Source organism: Bubalus bubalis, chromosome 12 (assembly GCF_019923935.1).
Source record: "Bubalus bubalis isolate 160015118507 breed Murrah chromosome 12, NDDB_SH_1, whole genome shotgun sequence".
NCBI lineage: Eukaryota > Metazoa > Chordata > Mammalia > Artiodactyla > Bovidae > Bubalus > Bubalus bubalis.
The window spans coordinates 92,857,732-92,874,384 of NC_059168.1; the positions used below are offsets into that span (position 1 = coordinate 92,857,732).

The 16,653-nt window shown below is 40.9% G+C and overlaps 1 protein-coding gene and 1 pseudogene across 1 annotated transcript; both read right to left on the minus strand.

The window, feature by feature from the left end:
- Nucleotides 1-4,058: 4,058 nt before the first annotated feature.
- LOC112578231 (olfactory receptor 1L8-like) lies at nucleotides 4,059-5,003 on the minus strand. The gene has a single exon (XM_044926681.2). It carries the CDS (start codon nucleotides 4,989-4,991, stop codon nucleotides 4,059-4,061), a length of 933 nt encoding a protein of 310 aa, XP_044782616.2. The 5' UTR covers nucleotides 4,992-5,003.
- Nucleotides 5,004-15,125: 10,122 nt separating this feature from the next.
- On the minus strand, nucleotides 15,126-16,311 carry LOC102413889 (annotated as a pseudogene).
- Between the last annotated feature and the right edge of the window lie 342 nt (nucleotides 16,312-16,653).

The window sequence follows — 16,653 nt, forward strand, 5'->3', positions numbered from 1 at the left end:
TGCTCAGTCTCTCAGTCGTGTCCAACTCATTGAGGCCCCATGGACTACAGCCTGCCAGGCTCCTCTGCCCATGGAATTTTCCAGGCAAGAATACTGGAGTGAGGTGCCATTCCCTTCTCTGGGAGAACTTCCCAGGGATTGAATTCATTTTTCTTACATCTCCTGCAGGGCAGGCAGATCCTTTTCCACTAACAAACTGGGAAGCCCTTAAAGTCTTGTATTATATATTAATTTATTGATTGCTATATTAATTTATTTAATATTATTAAATTAATATGTTGCTTCATTTACAATTAACTGCTCATACTCTAAGTTATCAAACATCTTTAAATTTCAAATACTTCATGTGTAATATTGGACTCAAATATTCACATTCTCACAAAGATTTCGTGAAATAATGCATGAAAACACTTAGAAGAGAGACAAGCATATTGTCAGCAGGAGAAGCTGTTGATCTTCATCAGTCCCTGTGTCACCGTCCTTTATCTTCTATTTCTTGATGTTCTCAAAATCAATTAATTTATGTACATAAAGTATCACATCTCTCACTGCCAAATTGGCTAATTTCAGGATTTTGCAAGTTTTTAATGGAAAGAATATTTGTTTAGGCATCAAATAATAGGATGAATTGGTAATTAAAGTTAATAATAATGACCAATATTTGTAAGTATTATGTATCAAGTTTATATTAAGCATGCTACTAAGCCTAAGGAATTGTGAAGCATTTTAAGAGATTAAGGCTTACAGCGTTGAAATGGTTTGCTGAAGTTCACTAAGGACATTAAGGCTCCCCTGAAATCTCAGTTGGTAAAGAATCCACTGCAATGTGGGATACCTGGGTTCAATCTCTGGGTTGGGAAGATTCCCTGGAGAAGGGAAAGTCTACCCACTCCAGTATTCTGGCCTGGAGTATTCCATGGACTGTATAGTCCATAGGGTGGCAAAGAGTCGGACACAACTGAGCTACTTTCATTTTCACTTTCAAGGCTGTGGAGAGCAATCCAAATTTGAACTCCAAGCTGGCTCACTCTAAGTTTATGCTCTCCAGTATTATGCTACTCTTCCTCTAGGTTTGGCATGTTAATTGTCTATAACAATCAACATAGGTGCTATTTTAATTGTTTTGACAATTTCCTACAGAGTTTGCCCTTCTATCCTCCTTATCTGACACACTTTCTTCTCCCATATTCAGAATTTATCCTTGTATTTGCTAGAGAGGCGGCCTATCTTTCTGTGTTGTAGAGATAGTGGAATTTGAAAATTGAATATCCAAGATTAACTCACCAAATTGGGTGGAAATATTGGCCATGCATGACTAGGGCGTGTCTGGCGTTGGTGTTGGAGTCGTACAGAGGACAGTACCCTGGGCTGACAACATTGGTTCATCCTGCATCACCCGCTCACAAGCTGGTTTCTGATGTTTTATGAACAACAAGGGAGACACCATGTCTGTAAAGCAGTACATCACACACAGATCAATATTCAAAAGTGAGTCAGTTGTGAAACAGCTGCCTGGGGAATGTGCAATACAAAAATTAGTGGAGATTTGGTGAATTAATGGGATTGGTTGCTCTAGGTCAGAGAAGTGAGGAGCACCCAGGTTGAAGACAAGAAGTGGAGGAAGATTTTTGATTCAAATATTCTAAAAGCAGAGGGTGAGTGGATCAGGCCGAGACTACAATCTTCTTCTTTTTTTTCCACTTTTGTTTCTACTGCTGGGGTTTTGTTTCCATAAAAATAAATGGTATATATGGCCTAGAAGTCCAACCGCATGGTCTTAAAACCAAATTCCAAAAGTGAGTTTTAACTCCTTGGACTTATGACTTCTCAATCCATGAAATATTTGAAAGTATCAGGGAGAAAAGAGTAAGGTACCAAACTGGGTTGGAGTAGCCAAGTGAGTGGCCAGCTTCTGAAGCTCACCTCCACATCCTGATGCTTTTCTTTCCTTCCCAGCCACTCCAGAAGATGATGTGCACCACGTCTGTTTATCAGGTCAAGTCTACTTCTCAGCCAAAGTTCAGCTTCCTCATATGTCTCCCATGAACTTCTGGACTGATTGACAAGGAGACAAGCAGAGATGGAGGAGGAGCTGATATGCTACTTCAAAGGGGTAACATGTTTTCCTTCACTCACCCCAACTCCCACTTCTTTCCTAATACTTGATCCCTAGCTCCCTATTGCTTCTGCCAGCTCCAGATCTCAGAAGGCAGAGATGCTCTGACTCAAGTGGGAGGACTCTCCTGATTGAGGAAGCCCAGCCAGCTTCCTATGTGTCTGAGATCTGCTCTGCTGGCCTCTGGGGTGTTTGTTAGGCTGAGGGAGTTGAGGTGTGATGATCTCTCCATAGAGTTTGTCCTGGGATCTCTGTAGGCAGAGAAAGCAGAAGACAAATCACAACTAGTGCTGCTAACTCCACGGGGACAGGGCACCCTTGAGATTTTCTGTTTAGATTTTGGGACTAATCTCAGAGCTTCTGAACCTCAGTGCACTATCTCATGGGCCTGTTTCAGTTTCCCCAAGTGATATGCTTTATCAAGGATGATCAAATACTCACTGGGGTGAATATTGTTATTTCATGACATTCAAATGTGGACCAAGGTGTATTCTAGATCCTGGCAGGTCATAGGTTAATGTAGTGGAAGGTTAAAGCTTTCAGGGAATGCAGTGGTAGATCTATGTGCTTTCAGTGTCTGTGCTTTCCAGTATCTGGGTTGGCATGTGGACTAGACATTTTTCCATGTGGTGTGCAGTAATGTTTATGTATGTTTAAAGCCCAGAGCCATGCAAAGGATATTGTCATATGTAGCAAATGGATGTTGGATAAAAAAAGCATTTGTTTTTAGCGTTTAGTCTCAGAGCAGTGTTTGAAGTTTAGCATTGAGGAAAAGAGATATTTATTAGAATACTGCCCTTTTCTGTTAGTAGTTACATTTAAGAAGTTACTTAGCCTTTAGAAGCCTCAGGTTCTTCCTTTACTAAATGAGGGTAAAACTGCTTCTTGGCATGAAAATTGAAGAGAAAATTAACTTTTGAATTTTATACAGAAAATATTGTGTATTTCGGTAAACATTATCCATAGTAAAGTTACAGGAAAGAAGGTACATTCGGCTACCGCCCACAATTTAAACCACTGCCTCATCAATACCCATGGGTCCTTTTCCTATGTGGTGAATTTACTTTTAAAATTTCGTCTACATATCAAGAATAAATAATGTAGAGACAGACAGTCTTGGCTTTGGGTTTCGTCTCCTCCACTTACTATTCATGTGTCTGCCTTTCTATTCATTCATCTTCTTGACAAGTGGTATTTATTTATTCCAGCTTTATTGAGACATAATGGGCACATGAGACTGTTTAAGGTATCCAACACAGTGATTTGATAGATGTTTTTATTACAGAATGATTACCACATTAATGATAGTTAACATGCATAAGAGTTGGGTTTTTGTTCACTGCAGAGCCAGAACATTCTGCTGTCAAAAATATGGAAGAAGGAAGAGGCACAATCTCTGTATAACTGTTGCACTAGACACACTCCTCGCTTGGTGGAAGCTTCAGTTTTTTAAGTCTCTGTCTTGTCACCATCTCTGTCTAGTTGCTTCTTTTTTCTAAATTACTGCAACGATTTTCAAAAAGCTAGTTCATTACAGAAATTACATTGAAACCCAAATTATATTAAGAGAATCAAAAGTTATCAGACAGATGTATGTTCTAGGAAATGTTGTGGAAAACAAAGGTTTCAACATTTGGAGGAATGAAAAAGATGTGGTTTCCTGGAGAAGAGGAAGGCAGAAAGAGAGTTGCAGATATATGAAAACTGGAAGCCAAGATATTGGTAGACCTGGAGCCTATTCCTGAATCATCATAAAGTCTCCATGGTTAGTAGTTGCATGTGTAAAGAAGTGGGTGCAACTCAACATCCCTGACACATGTGAGTCATATCTACTGACGTACAAGAGTTTATTATGTGTATCAAGAACCAGCATAAACAGGATCTAGAGCCTCAGAGAAACCCATGAACATATCCCCAGAAGGCTAGGATTTCCTCCTTCTAGCTAGGATTTCCTCCTGCCCATCAGCTTCCCCAGGCCCCTCTTCATGTCTTTGTTTCTCAGACTGTAAATGAAAGGGTTGAGCATGGAGGACAGGACAGTGTAGACAATTGTTGCCACTCGGTCCTGAACAGTGTAGCTGGACAAGGGCTGTAAATAGACATAAAAGATGCTTCCGTAAAACAGGATCACCACAGTGAAGTTGGAGCCACAGGTGGAGAAGGCTTTGCGTTTCCCTGCAGCTGAGGGGATCCTGAGAACTGCTATGAGGACTCGCACATACGAGAAAACAATGCATAGGAAGGGGGTCGCCCCAAACACCAGCCCTTCTGTCTTTATTGTGAGATCATTGACAAATATGGAGGAGCAGGACGATTTCAGCAGAGGGTTGATGTCGCAGAGGAAGTGGTGGACAACATTGGAGTCACAGGAGGTGAGCTGATTCAGCAGAAGTATGTGTAGGAGTGAGTGGAGGTGAGGCAATGAGCAGGAGAAGGCCAGTAGCAGGACACAGCGGCGGTGGCTCATGATGGTGATATAGTGGAAGGGGTCACAGATGGCCACATAGCAGTCATAGGCCATGGCTGCCAGAAGACAACTGTCAGTGTTGCCCAAGGCATATGTAAAATACATCTGGGTCAGACATCCAGCATAGGAGATGGTCTTGTTCTCTGACAGGAAATTCAGCAGCATCCTGGGGACAATGGTTGTTGAGAAGCAAATGTCAATGAAAGACAGGAATCTCAAGAAGAAATACATGGGGGTGTGCAGTTGAGGGTCAGAACGGATGGCCAGGATGATGAGCAGGTTCCCTGTTATGGTGACCAGGTATATGATGAGGAAGAGGATGAAGAGTGGCTTTTGGTCCTCTGGCCACAAGGAAAGTCCCAGGAGTATGAACTCAGAGACACTGCTGGTTTGATTGAGCCTTTCCATTGACTTTGGTCTAGCTATGTACAAGAAGGTTTGTTATTTATCATGCTCCAATTCCACAGCCCAAATTACAAGATCCCAGCAAGTCTTTGTTGTCCTCTATTTAGGCACTATTAGCAGCTGCACAGAGAAGGCAATGGCACCCCACTCCAGTTCTTTTGCCTGGAAAATCCCATGGACGGAGGAGCCTGGTAGGCTGTAGTCCATGGGGTCGGTAGAGTCGGACACGACTGAGCGACTTCACTTTCACTTTTCACTTTCATGCATTGGAGAAGGAAATGGCAACCCACTCCAGTGTTCTTGCTTGGAGAATCCCAGGGACGGGGAAGCCTGGTGGGCTGCTGTATATGGGGTCGCACAGAGTCCGACACAACTGACGCAACTTAGCAGCATCAGCAGCTGCGCTGGGAAGCTTGTTACCCTCCTGGTGCCTTGATGTGGTCCTCCCTTCCCAAATCCATGTGATCATAAGGGCTTTATCATGAAACCTGAAGGAACAGAAGAAGGGTTTTCCTTTAGAAGCCGTCACAGCTGGACCCCTTGATTCAAGTTCCTTAGTTCCTAGTCTATGAAATCTGTGTCCCTGCTGGGAATACAGCAATAGAACAGAAATTCTTGCCTTTGTGTAATTCATCTAGCTTGGGTGATAAGTCAGATGATCACAAACAGTATATGTAATATAATATCAGGTAGTGATACATATTCGTAGCGGTAGAGAATGCATCAAGGATGTATATTGTCACCCAGCTTATTTAACTCATATGCAGAGTACATCATGCAAAATGCTGGGTTGGATGAAGCATAAGCTGGAATCAAGATTGCTGGGAGAAATATCAATAACCTCAGATACACAGATGATACAACCTTTATGGCAGAAAGTGAAGAGACACTAAAGGGCCTTTTGATGAAATTGAAACAAGAGAGTGAAAAAGCTGACTTAAAACTCAACATTCAAAGAATTAAGATCATGGTATCCAGTCCCATCACTTCATGGAAAATAGATGGGAAAACAATGGAAACAGTGACAGACTTAATTTTCTTGGGTTCCAAAATCACTGCAGATGGTGATTGCAGCCATGAAATGAAAAGATGCTTGCTCCTTGGAAGAAAAGCTATGACCAATCTAGACAGTGTATTAAAAAGCAGAGACATTACTAGGTGCATCTAGTCAAAGGTATTGTTTTTCCAGTAATCATGTATGGTTGTGAGAGTTGGACTATAAAGAAAGTTGAGCACCAAAGAATTGATGTTTTTTTTTTTTTTTTTTTTTTTTTTTTTTTTTTTAATTTTATTTTATTTTTAAACTTTACATAACTGTATTAGATTTGCCAAATATCAAAATGAATCCGCCACAGGTATACATGTGACTGTGGTGTTGGAGAAGACTCTTGAGAGTCCCTTGGACTGCAAGGAGATCAAACCACTTAATCCTAAAGGAAATCAGTCCTGAATATTCTTTGGAAGGACTGATGCTGAAGCTGAAACTCCAATACTTTGGCCACCTGATGTAACAAACTGACCTATTGGAAAAGACCCTGATGCTGGGAAAGATTGAAGGCAGGAGGAGAAGGGGACAACAGAGGATTAGATGGTTGGATAGCATCACCTATTGGATGGACATGAGTTTGAGCAAGCTCTGGGTGTTGGTGATGGACAGGGAAGCCTGGCGTGCTGCAGTCCATAGGGTCGCAAAGAGTTGGACATGACTGAGTGATTGAACTGAACTGAACTGAGTGATACATTTGTTTAAAAATAGGGTATTATTAGTATAAGCACATAGATATCATTGGGGGTGGGGAGTATTTTATTTTTTTCCATTTTCTTTTTTTAATATAAATTTATTTATTTTAATTGGATGCTAATTACTTTATAATATTGTATTGGTTTTGCCATATATCAACATAAAGGACCCCCATTCTTTACCAAAGCAAATTCAGTTGTTATAAAACTAGATTTTGTGTGTCTTTGATAGAAATAAGCATTTGCCAAAATAATCAACAGTGAATATCTGAGAGGAATACTGAATCCAATTCAACAGTGGTTTTTCCTTGTTTGGACACAGAATGAAAGGTTCTTAACCTTTCAAAGGTTAACCCCTCCTGAACTCACGGCATGCTGTCATCAGTCTGTGCAAGTCTCCCCTCTTTCGTAAATCATTCTTCCCTTCATTAATCCCCTGTCCTAAACCACTTTTGCACAGAAAGGCATCCATTGTTAACTATACAATTCATGTTTTAAAATTTCTTCTCTCTATACATCAGTGTCTCTTTTGCTGTCTCGTATACAGGGTTATTGTTACCATCTTTCTAAATTCCATATATATGCGTTAGTATACTGTATTGGTGTTTTTCTTTCTGGCTTACTTCACTCTGTATAATAGGCTCTAGTTTCATCCACCTCACTAGAACTGATTCAAATGTATTCTTTTTAATGGCTGAGTAATACTCCATTGTGTATATGTACCACAGCTTTCTTATCCATTCATCTGCTGATGGACATCTAGGTTGCTTCCATGTCCTGGCTATTATAAACAGTGCTGTGATGAACATTGGGGTACAAGAACAGTCTTTTGGACTCTGTGGGAGAGGGAGAGGGTGGGATGATTTGGGATAATGGCATTGAAACATACATAATATCATATATGAAACAAGTTGCCAGTCCAGGTTTGATGCACGATACTGGATGCTTGGGTCTGGTGCACTGGGATGACCCAGAGGGATGGTACGGGGAGGGAAGAGGGAGGAGGGTTCAGGATGGGGAACACGTGTATACCTGTGGCGGATTCATGTTGATATATGGCAAAACCAATACAATATTGTAAAGTTAAAAAATTAAATAAAATAAATAAAATTTCTTAGCTCATATATTTATTCAAAGTTACATATGAGAAACATGTAAATATGTGTCTTCCAGTCATACTCAGGACATCAAGTCTTATGTGCGTGTGTGTGCTTGGTCGTTCAGTCGTGTCCAACTCATTGAGGCCCCAAGGACTATAGCCTGCCAGGCTCCTTTGCCCATGGAATTTTCCAGGCAAGAATACTGGAGTGAGGTGCCATTCCCTTCTCAGGGAGATCATCCCAGGGATTGGCTCCACGTCTCTTACAACTCCTGCACTGGCAGGCAGATCCTTTATCACTAGTGCAACCTGGGAAGGCCTTAAAGTCATATATTACATATGAATTTCTTGATATATTAATTTATTTAACATTGTTGAATTAATATATTACTTCATTTATAATTAACTACTTATATTTTTATATAAATTATCAAACATCTCTAAACCTGAAGTATTTCATGTGTCATATAGGACACAAATACTCACATTCTCATGAAGATTTAGTGAGATAATGCATGAAAACACTTAGAAGAGAGAAGAGCATATTGTCAGCAGGAGAAGCTGTTGATCCTCATCAGTCCCTGTGTCACCTTCCTTTATCTTCTATTTCTTGATGTTCTGAAGATCAATTAATTTATGTACGTAAAGTATCACATCCCTCACTGCCAAATTGTCTGCCTAATCTCAGGATTTGGCAGGTTTTTATGGAAAGAATATTTGTTTATGCATTGAAGAATTGGATGAATCAGTAATTAAAGCTAATAATAATGACCAATATATATGAGCAAGTATTATGTACCAAGTTTATGCTAAACATGCCACTAAATCCCAAGGAATGATAAAGCATTTCAGGAGACTAAGGCTTACAGAGGTGAAGTGGTTTGCTGAAGTTCACTAAGGATGTGAGAAGCAATCAGGTTTAACTCCAAGCTGGCTCACTCTAAGTTCATGCTCTCCAGTGTGAAGCTTCCCCTCCTCTAGTTACACTATGTTAGTTGTTGATCACCATCAACATAGGCACTGTTTTTATTGTTCTAAAAATTTCCTACTCGAATTGCCCTTGTACCCTCTGACACACTTTCTTCTCCCATATTCAGAATTTACCCTTGTATTTGCTAGAGAGGTGGCCTTTCTGTGTTGTAGTGGAATTTGAAAATATGAATATCCATGATTAGCGGGCCAAATCGGGTGGAAAAAATTGGCCATGAATGACTGGGGCATGTCTGGTGTGTGGAGCTGGTGTCGTGCAGTGGACAGTGCCCTCTGGTGAAGACAAACAGTGAGGGGTTTGATTCATCCTGCATCACCTGCTCACAAGCTGGTTCCTGATGTTTTATGAATAACAAGGGAGACACTATGTCTGTAAAGCAGTACATCACACACAGATCAATATTCAAAAGTGAGTCATTGTGAAAGGGCTGCCTGGGGATTTTGCAATACAAAAATTAGTGGAGATTTGGTGAATTAATGGAATTGATTGCTCTAGGTCAGAGAAGTGATGAACACCCAGGCTGATGACTAGAAACAAGGAGGAAGATTTCTGATTGGAGAATCAGGAAGAACATTCTAAAAGCAGAGGGTGAGTGGATCAGGCCGAGACTACAGTCTTTTTTTTTTTCTCTCTCTCTTTTTTTTTTTTTTCTCTCTTTTTTTTTTTTCTACTGGTGTGGTTTTGTTTCCATAAAAGCAAATGGTATATATTGTCTAGAAGTCCAACTGCATGGACTTAAAACCAAATTCCAAAAGGAAGTTTTACCTCCCTGGACCTATGACTTCTCAAACCACGAAATATTCGAAAGTATCAGGAAGAAAAGAGTAAGGTACCAAAATAGGTTGGAGTAGCCAAGTGAGTGGCCATCTTCTGACGCTCACCTCCAAGTCCAGATGCTTTTCTTTCCTTCCCAGCCGCTCCAGAAGATGATGTGCACCACGTCTCTTAATCAGGTCATCTGCTTCTCAGCCAAAGTTCAGCTCCTGCATGTGTCTCCCATGTACTTTTGGACTGATCAAAAAGGAGGAAAGCAGGGTTGGAGGAGGAGATGATATACTACTCCAAAGGGATAACACGTTTCCCTTCCCTGACCTCAATTCCATTTTTTCCCTAACACCTGGTCCCTAGCTCACTGCTGCTTCTGCCAGCTCCAGATCTCAGAAGGCAGAGATGCTCTGACTTAAGTAGGAGGACTCTCCTGACTGTGGAAGCCCAGCCAGCTTCTCATGAATTTCAGATCTGCTCTGCTGGCCTCTGGGGGGTTTGTTAGGCTGAGGGAGTTGAGGTGTGATGACATCTCTGGAGAGGTTGTCCTGGGATCTCTGTAGGCAGAGAAAGCAGAATGGTAATCACCGTTAGCACTGCTGACTCCAAGGGGACACGGGGCCCTTGAGATTTCCTGTTCAGATGTTGGGACGAATCTCAGATCTTCTGAATCTTAGTACACTATCTCATGGACATGCTTCAGTTTCCCCAACTATGTTTTATATGGACAAATACTCATGGGGATGAATATTTTTATTTTAGGAGATTCAAATGTGGACCAAGGTGTATTCTAGATCCTGGCAGGTCGTAGGTTAATACAGTGGAAGGTTAAAGCTTTCAGGGAATGCAGTGGTAGATCTATGTGCTTTCAGGGTCTGTGCTCCCAGTATCTGGGTTGTCATGTGGACTAGACATTTTTCCATGTGGTATGCAGTTAATGTTTATGTATGTTTAAAGCCCAGAGCCATGACAAAGATATTGTCATATGTAACAAATGGGTATTGGATAAAAAGGCATGTGTTTTCAGAATTTAGTCTTAGAGGAGTGTTTGATGTTTAGTGTTGAGGAAAAGAGATATTTATTAGAGTACTGCCCTTTTCTGTTAGTAGTTACGTTTGAGAAGTTACTTAGCCTATAGAAACCTCAGGTTCTTCCTTTACTAAATGAAGATATCACAGCTTCTTGGCATGAAAATAGGAGAGAAAATTTCCTTTTGAATTTTATACAGAAAATATTGTGTATTTTGGTGAACATCATCCATAGCAAAGTTACAGGAAACAAAGTACATTTGGCTCCTGCCCTCAAAATAAACCACTGCCTCATGCAATACCCATGTGTCCTTTTCCTTAGTGGTGAGTTTATTTTTAAAACTTGAGTTTACATATTAAGAGTAAATAATGTAGAGACAGAAAGTCTTGGCTTTGGGTTTTGTCTCCTCCACTTACTATTCATGTGTCTGTCTTTCTTTCTATTCTTTCATCCTCTTGACAAGTATTATTTATTTTTTCCAGCTTTATTGAGATATAATGGACATATAACACTGTTTAAGGTGTCCAACACAATGATTTGATAGATGTTTTTATTACAAAATGATTACCACAATAATGATAGTTAACATACATAGTTATGATTTCTGTAGTGACAACTTTTAAAATCTATTGTCATAACAACTTCAGATATATAACACAGTCTTGTTAACCCAAGTCACCATGCTGTATCTTTACCTATACTTCAAAGATGATAACAAATTATTTCCCAAATTGACTGCACCAATTTATATTTCTACTTGCCTGGTGGATCATATGGTAAAGAATCTGCCTGCAGTGCATGAGACCAAGTTCAATCCCTGGGTCAGGGGGATCCCCTGGAGAAGGGAATGGCAACCCACTCCAGTATTCTTGCCTGGAAAATTTCATGGGCAAAAGTAGGCTGATGGGTTACAGTCCATGGGATTGTGAAGAGTTGGACACGACTGAGCGATTAACACACACACATATTCATACTAGAGCACAATTTTATATTTCTAAATATTTTTAAACCCTTAATAGTATCCTCAGAATTCTAATTTTTGTAATCTATTGGTGTGCAATGGCTTACCATTGTGATTCAATTTGAATTTCTCTGATTATTAATGAAAGGCAGCATTTTTCATGATTATTGGTCATTTAGATTTCCTTCTCTTTTGTGAAATGTTTACTCAGTTCTTTTTCATGGATGCCTATCTCCCTCAACTCCTGGCTCTGCCTGCTTTTCTTGCTGATTTCTTGGGATATTTATGTACTCTTAATCTGAGTGTTTTGTTGGTTTTGTGAATTTCAAATATAATTTACCATTCTGTTATTTGTCTTTTTCTTCTATGATGTCCTTTGATTTTAACACAGTTTACTATTTTCTTTTATGGTTAGTGCTTTCTTTCTGTTTCTTATTGAAGAAATATTTTTCTATCTTAAGAAGACAAAGATAGTCTATATTATTTCCTTAAAACTAATCGCTTTTGGTTTTCACATGTAAGTTTGTAAGTCATCAGGAGTTAAGTTTTGCATATGATGTGTGGTAGAAATCCAGTTTTATTTTTCCATGTGAATAGCTCCACTCATGAAAAGATGCTCTTCAGTGCCTCTTTCATAAGTCAAGTGTATACCAATGTGTGGGTGTATTTCTGGGTTCTCGATCATATGCTAGCTGTCTTGTTGTCTAGCCCTTCACCAGTATCCAGTTCAGTTCAGTTCAGTTCAGTTCAGTTGCTCAGTCGTGTCTGACTCTTTGCAACCCCATGAATCACAGCATGCCAGGCCTTCCTGTCCATCACCAACTCCCAGAGTTCACTCAGACTCACATCCATCGAGTCAGTGATGCCATCCAGCCATCTCATCCTCTGTCGTCCCCTTCTCCTCCTGCCCTCAATCCCTCCCAGCATCAGAGTTTTTTCCAATGAGTCAGCTCTTTGCATGAGGTGGCCAAAGTACTGGAGTTTCAGCTTTAGCATCATTCCCTCCAAAGAAATCCCAGGGCTGATCTCCTTCAGAATGGACTAGTTGGATCTCCTTGCAGTCCAAGGGACTCACAAGAGTCTTCTCCAACACCACAGTTCAAAAGCATCAATTCTTTGGTGCTCAGCTTTCTTCACAGTCCAACTCTCACATCCATACATGACCACAGGAAAAACCATAGCCTTGACTAGACAGACCTTTGTTGGCAAAGTAATGTCTCTGCTTTTGAATATGCTATCTAGGTTGATCATAACTTTCCTTTCAAGGAGTAAGCGTCTTTTAATTTCATGGCTGCAGTCACCATCTTCAGTGATTTTGGAGCCCAGAAAAATAAAGTCTGACACTGTTTCCACTATTTCCCCATCTATTTCCCATGAAGTGATGGGACCTGATGCCATGATCTTCATTTTCTGAATGTTGAGCTTTAAGCCAACCTTTTCACTCTCCTCTTTCACTTTCATCAAGAGGCTTTTGAGTTCCTCTTCACTTTCTGCCATAAGGGTGGTGTCATCCGCATATCTGAGGTTGTTGATGTTTCTCCCGGCCATCTTGATTCCAGTTTGGGCTTCTTCCAGTCCAGCGTTTCTCATGATGTAGTCTGCATAGAAGTTAAATAAGCAGGGTGACAATATACAGCCTTGACGTACTCCTTTTCCTATTTGGAACCAGTCTGTCGTTCCATGTCCAGTTCTAACTGTTGCTTCCTGACCTGCATATACACATTCATATATATTTATATTAGCAAACTTTCTCTTAAGCATTTTGCTTTGTATTCATAAGAGCTTTTCAGGTCAGTAATAGATATACCTCTCATTATTTGTAACTATTACATATTCTTTCTGTGGAAAAAAGGCACCATTATTTATCTAATTCCCTATTGATGGACATCTGGTTGTTTCTAATTTTTCTAATTTTTTACTTTCATAAACAATGCTGGAAGCAGTGAGTGTCTCTTTATATGTAGCTTTATACAGTTCACAGAGTATTACTAGAGGTGTGGGTTTAAGAAATTCAAACAATGGGACATAAGGAGTGATCGTAAATTTTCAGTCATGAAGCTTCTCACATAAAGACCAGTTTAGGGTTTTCCTTGGTGGTTCCAGTGGTTAAGAATCCATCTGCCAAGGCAGGGAAGATGGGTTTGAGTCCTGGTCCGAGAAGATTACACATGCTGCAGAGCAGCTGAGACCGTGCTCTACAATTACTGAACCTGTGTGCACCTAGAGCCCGTGCTCTGCAACAAGAGAAGCCACCACAGTGAGAAGCCCCTGCACAGAGGAAGAGTAGTCCTATTCACAGCAACTGGAGAAAGCCCATGCAGCAACGAAGACTCAGCACAACAAAAAATAAACAAATAAAATAAATACATTTTTAAAAAGTCCCAGTTAGTTTTCTCTAGGAGTTGCTTATTAAAGTGCAGATTCACAAGCCCCACACGTGACCTACTGAATAGTAACCGTGGGAAGAAGGTAGGAGAATAGTATTAATAAATGATAAAATACTGTTATGAAATAAAGCCTAACATCACAGAGTAAATAATGGAGAATAAAGGATGAAACAAAAGTGAAGAGAATGAAGTCCTTGCCTAGATGACTCTCTACTTCCTAGAGCAGCCTAGTATGTCTCTGCATGGAACTGGGAGCTCTTAGTTATATCTGCCTTCAGTGTTCACATATAAGTTGTAAGTCTCTGCTCAAAAGCTACTGAGAATAATTCTAAGTACATACAACTCTTTCCCTGGGAAGCAGACAGATGTGGATGGTTATGATAGTGGCAATAGGGGTATCTCTAAGGGGAAGTGAAGCTAAGAGAGGGGCCAAGACCAGTGCCTTGAGGCACAGATATTAGATGACTAGAGACCCAGAGGCAACTCAGCCTCATGCACCCTGGCCTTTATCAGGGCAGATTATTATAGCAGTTGTGTGCTGAACTAATAAGTCACTTAACTAAGCAGGGCTAAGAGTTGAACTTTTGTTCACTACAGAGCCCAGAACATCCTGTTGTCAAAAATACGGAAGAAGGAAGAGACACAATCCCTGTATAACTGTTGGACTAGACACATTCCTTACTTGATGGAAGTTTCAGTTTTATAAGAATCTCAATCTTGTCACTCTCTGTCTAACTGCTTATTTTTACTAAATCACTGCAATGATTTTCAAAAAATTAGTTCATCACAGAAATTTCACTAAAAGCAGAAGGATATTAAGGGAATCACAAGTCATTGAACAGAGGTAAATCAGTCACAGGAAATTTGGGGTAAAGACAAAGGCTTCAACAGCACTTAAAGCAAATAAAGATGTGGTTTCCTGAAGAAGAGGAAGGTAGGAAGAGAGATGTAGATATATGAAAACTGGAAGTCAAGATTCTGGTAGACCTGGATCCTAATACTGAATCATCATAAAGTCTCCATGGTTGATAGTTGCATGTGTAAGCAAGTGGACACATTTCAACATCTATGCCACATGTGAGTCATACTTGCTGACTTACAAGAGTTTGTTGTGTGCATCAGAAACCAGCAGCAAAACCTATGAACATGTCCAGAAAGATTCTGACTAGGATTTCCTCCTGCCCATCAGCTTCCCCAGGCCCTTCTTCATGTCTTTGTTTCTCAAACGATAGATGAAAGGGTTGAGCATGGAGGACAGGACCATGTAGACCATTGTAGCCACTAGGTCCTGAAAAGTGTACCTAGACAAGGGCTGTAAATAGACATAAAATATGCTTCCATGAAACAGGATCCCCACAGCAAAGTGGGAGCCACAGGTGGAGAAGGCTTTGCGTTTCCCTGCAGCTGAGGGGATCCTGAGAACTGCTACGAGGATTCACACATACGAGAAAACAATGCATAGGAAGGGGGTCGCCCCAAACACCAGCCCTTCTGTCTTTATTGTGAGATCATTGACAAATATGGAGGAGCAGGACAATTTCAGCAGAGGGTTGATGTCACAGAGGAAGTGGTGGATAGTACTGGAGTCACAGAAGTTGAGCTGATTCAGGAAAAGTATGTGTAGGAGTGAGTGGAGATGAGGTAGTGAGCAGGAGAAGGCCACCAGCAGGACACAGGGGTGGCGGCTCATGGTGGTGATATAGTGGAAGGGGTCACAGATGGCCACATAGTGATCAAAGGTCATGGCTGCCAGAAGGTAGTTATCAATGTCACCAAAGGCATATATAAATACATCTGGGTCAGACATCCAGCATAGGAGATGGTCTTCTTCTCTGACTAGAAGTCAACTAGCATCTTGGGGACAATACTTGTTGTGAAGCAAATGTCAGTGAAAGACAGGACACTCAAAAAAAAATACATGGGGGTATGAACTTGGGGGTCAGAGCTGATGGCCAGGATGGTGAGCAGGTTCCCTGTTACAGTGACCAGGTACATGGTGAGGAAGAGAATGAAGAGTGGCTTCTGGTCCTAAGCCTGGGAGGAGAGTTCCAGGAGGATGAACTCAAGACACTGCTGGTTTGATTGAGTCTTTCCATGATCACAGAGCCAACTAAAACAGAGAAGATCTACAGTGTAACACACATCTCCATGACTGAAAGCATCAACAAGCCAACAAGCCTGTGCTTCTTCCTACCTTCACTTTCTACCTATAGGGTTGTGACTAGCTGCCACATAGGCAACTTGTCACCTTTGTGGTCCTTGAACTTGCCCTTCCTTCTCAACTCTAAGACTTCTCATGCTTCTTGTGTTGATAGCAAGAACTTTTGAGGAAGAGCATAGTTGAGCCTTCATTAGTTTACTTTTAAATCTAGAAAAAATTGATTCAGTTCAGTTCAGCTCAGTCGCTCAGTCGTGTCCAACTCTTTGCAACCCCATGAATCACAGCACGCAAGGCCTCCTTGCCCATCACCATCTCCCGGAGTTCACTCAGACTCACTCCATCGAGTCAGTGATGCCATCCAGCCATCTCATCCTCTGTCGTCCCCTTCTCCTCCTGCCCTCAATCCCTCCCAGCATCAGAGTCTTTTCCAATGAGTCAGCTCTTTGCATGAGGTGGCCAAAGTACTGGAGTTTCAGCTTTAGCATCATTCCTTCCAAAGAAATCCCAGGGCTGATCTCCTTCAGAATGGACT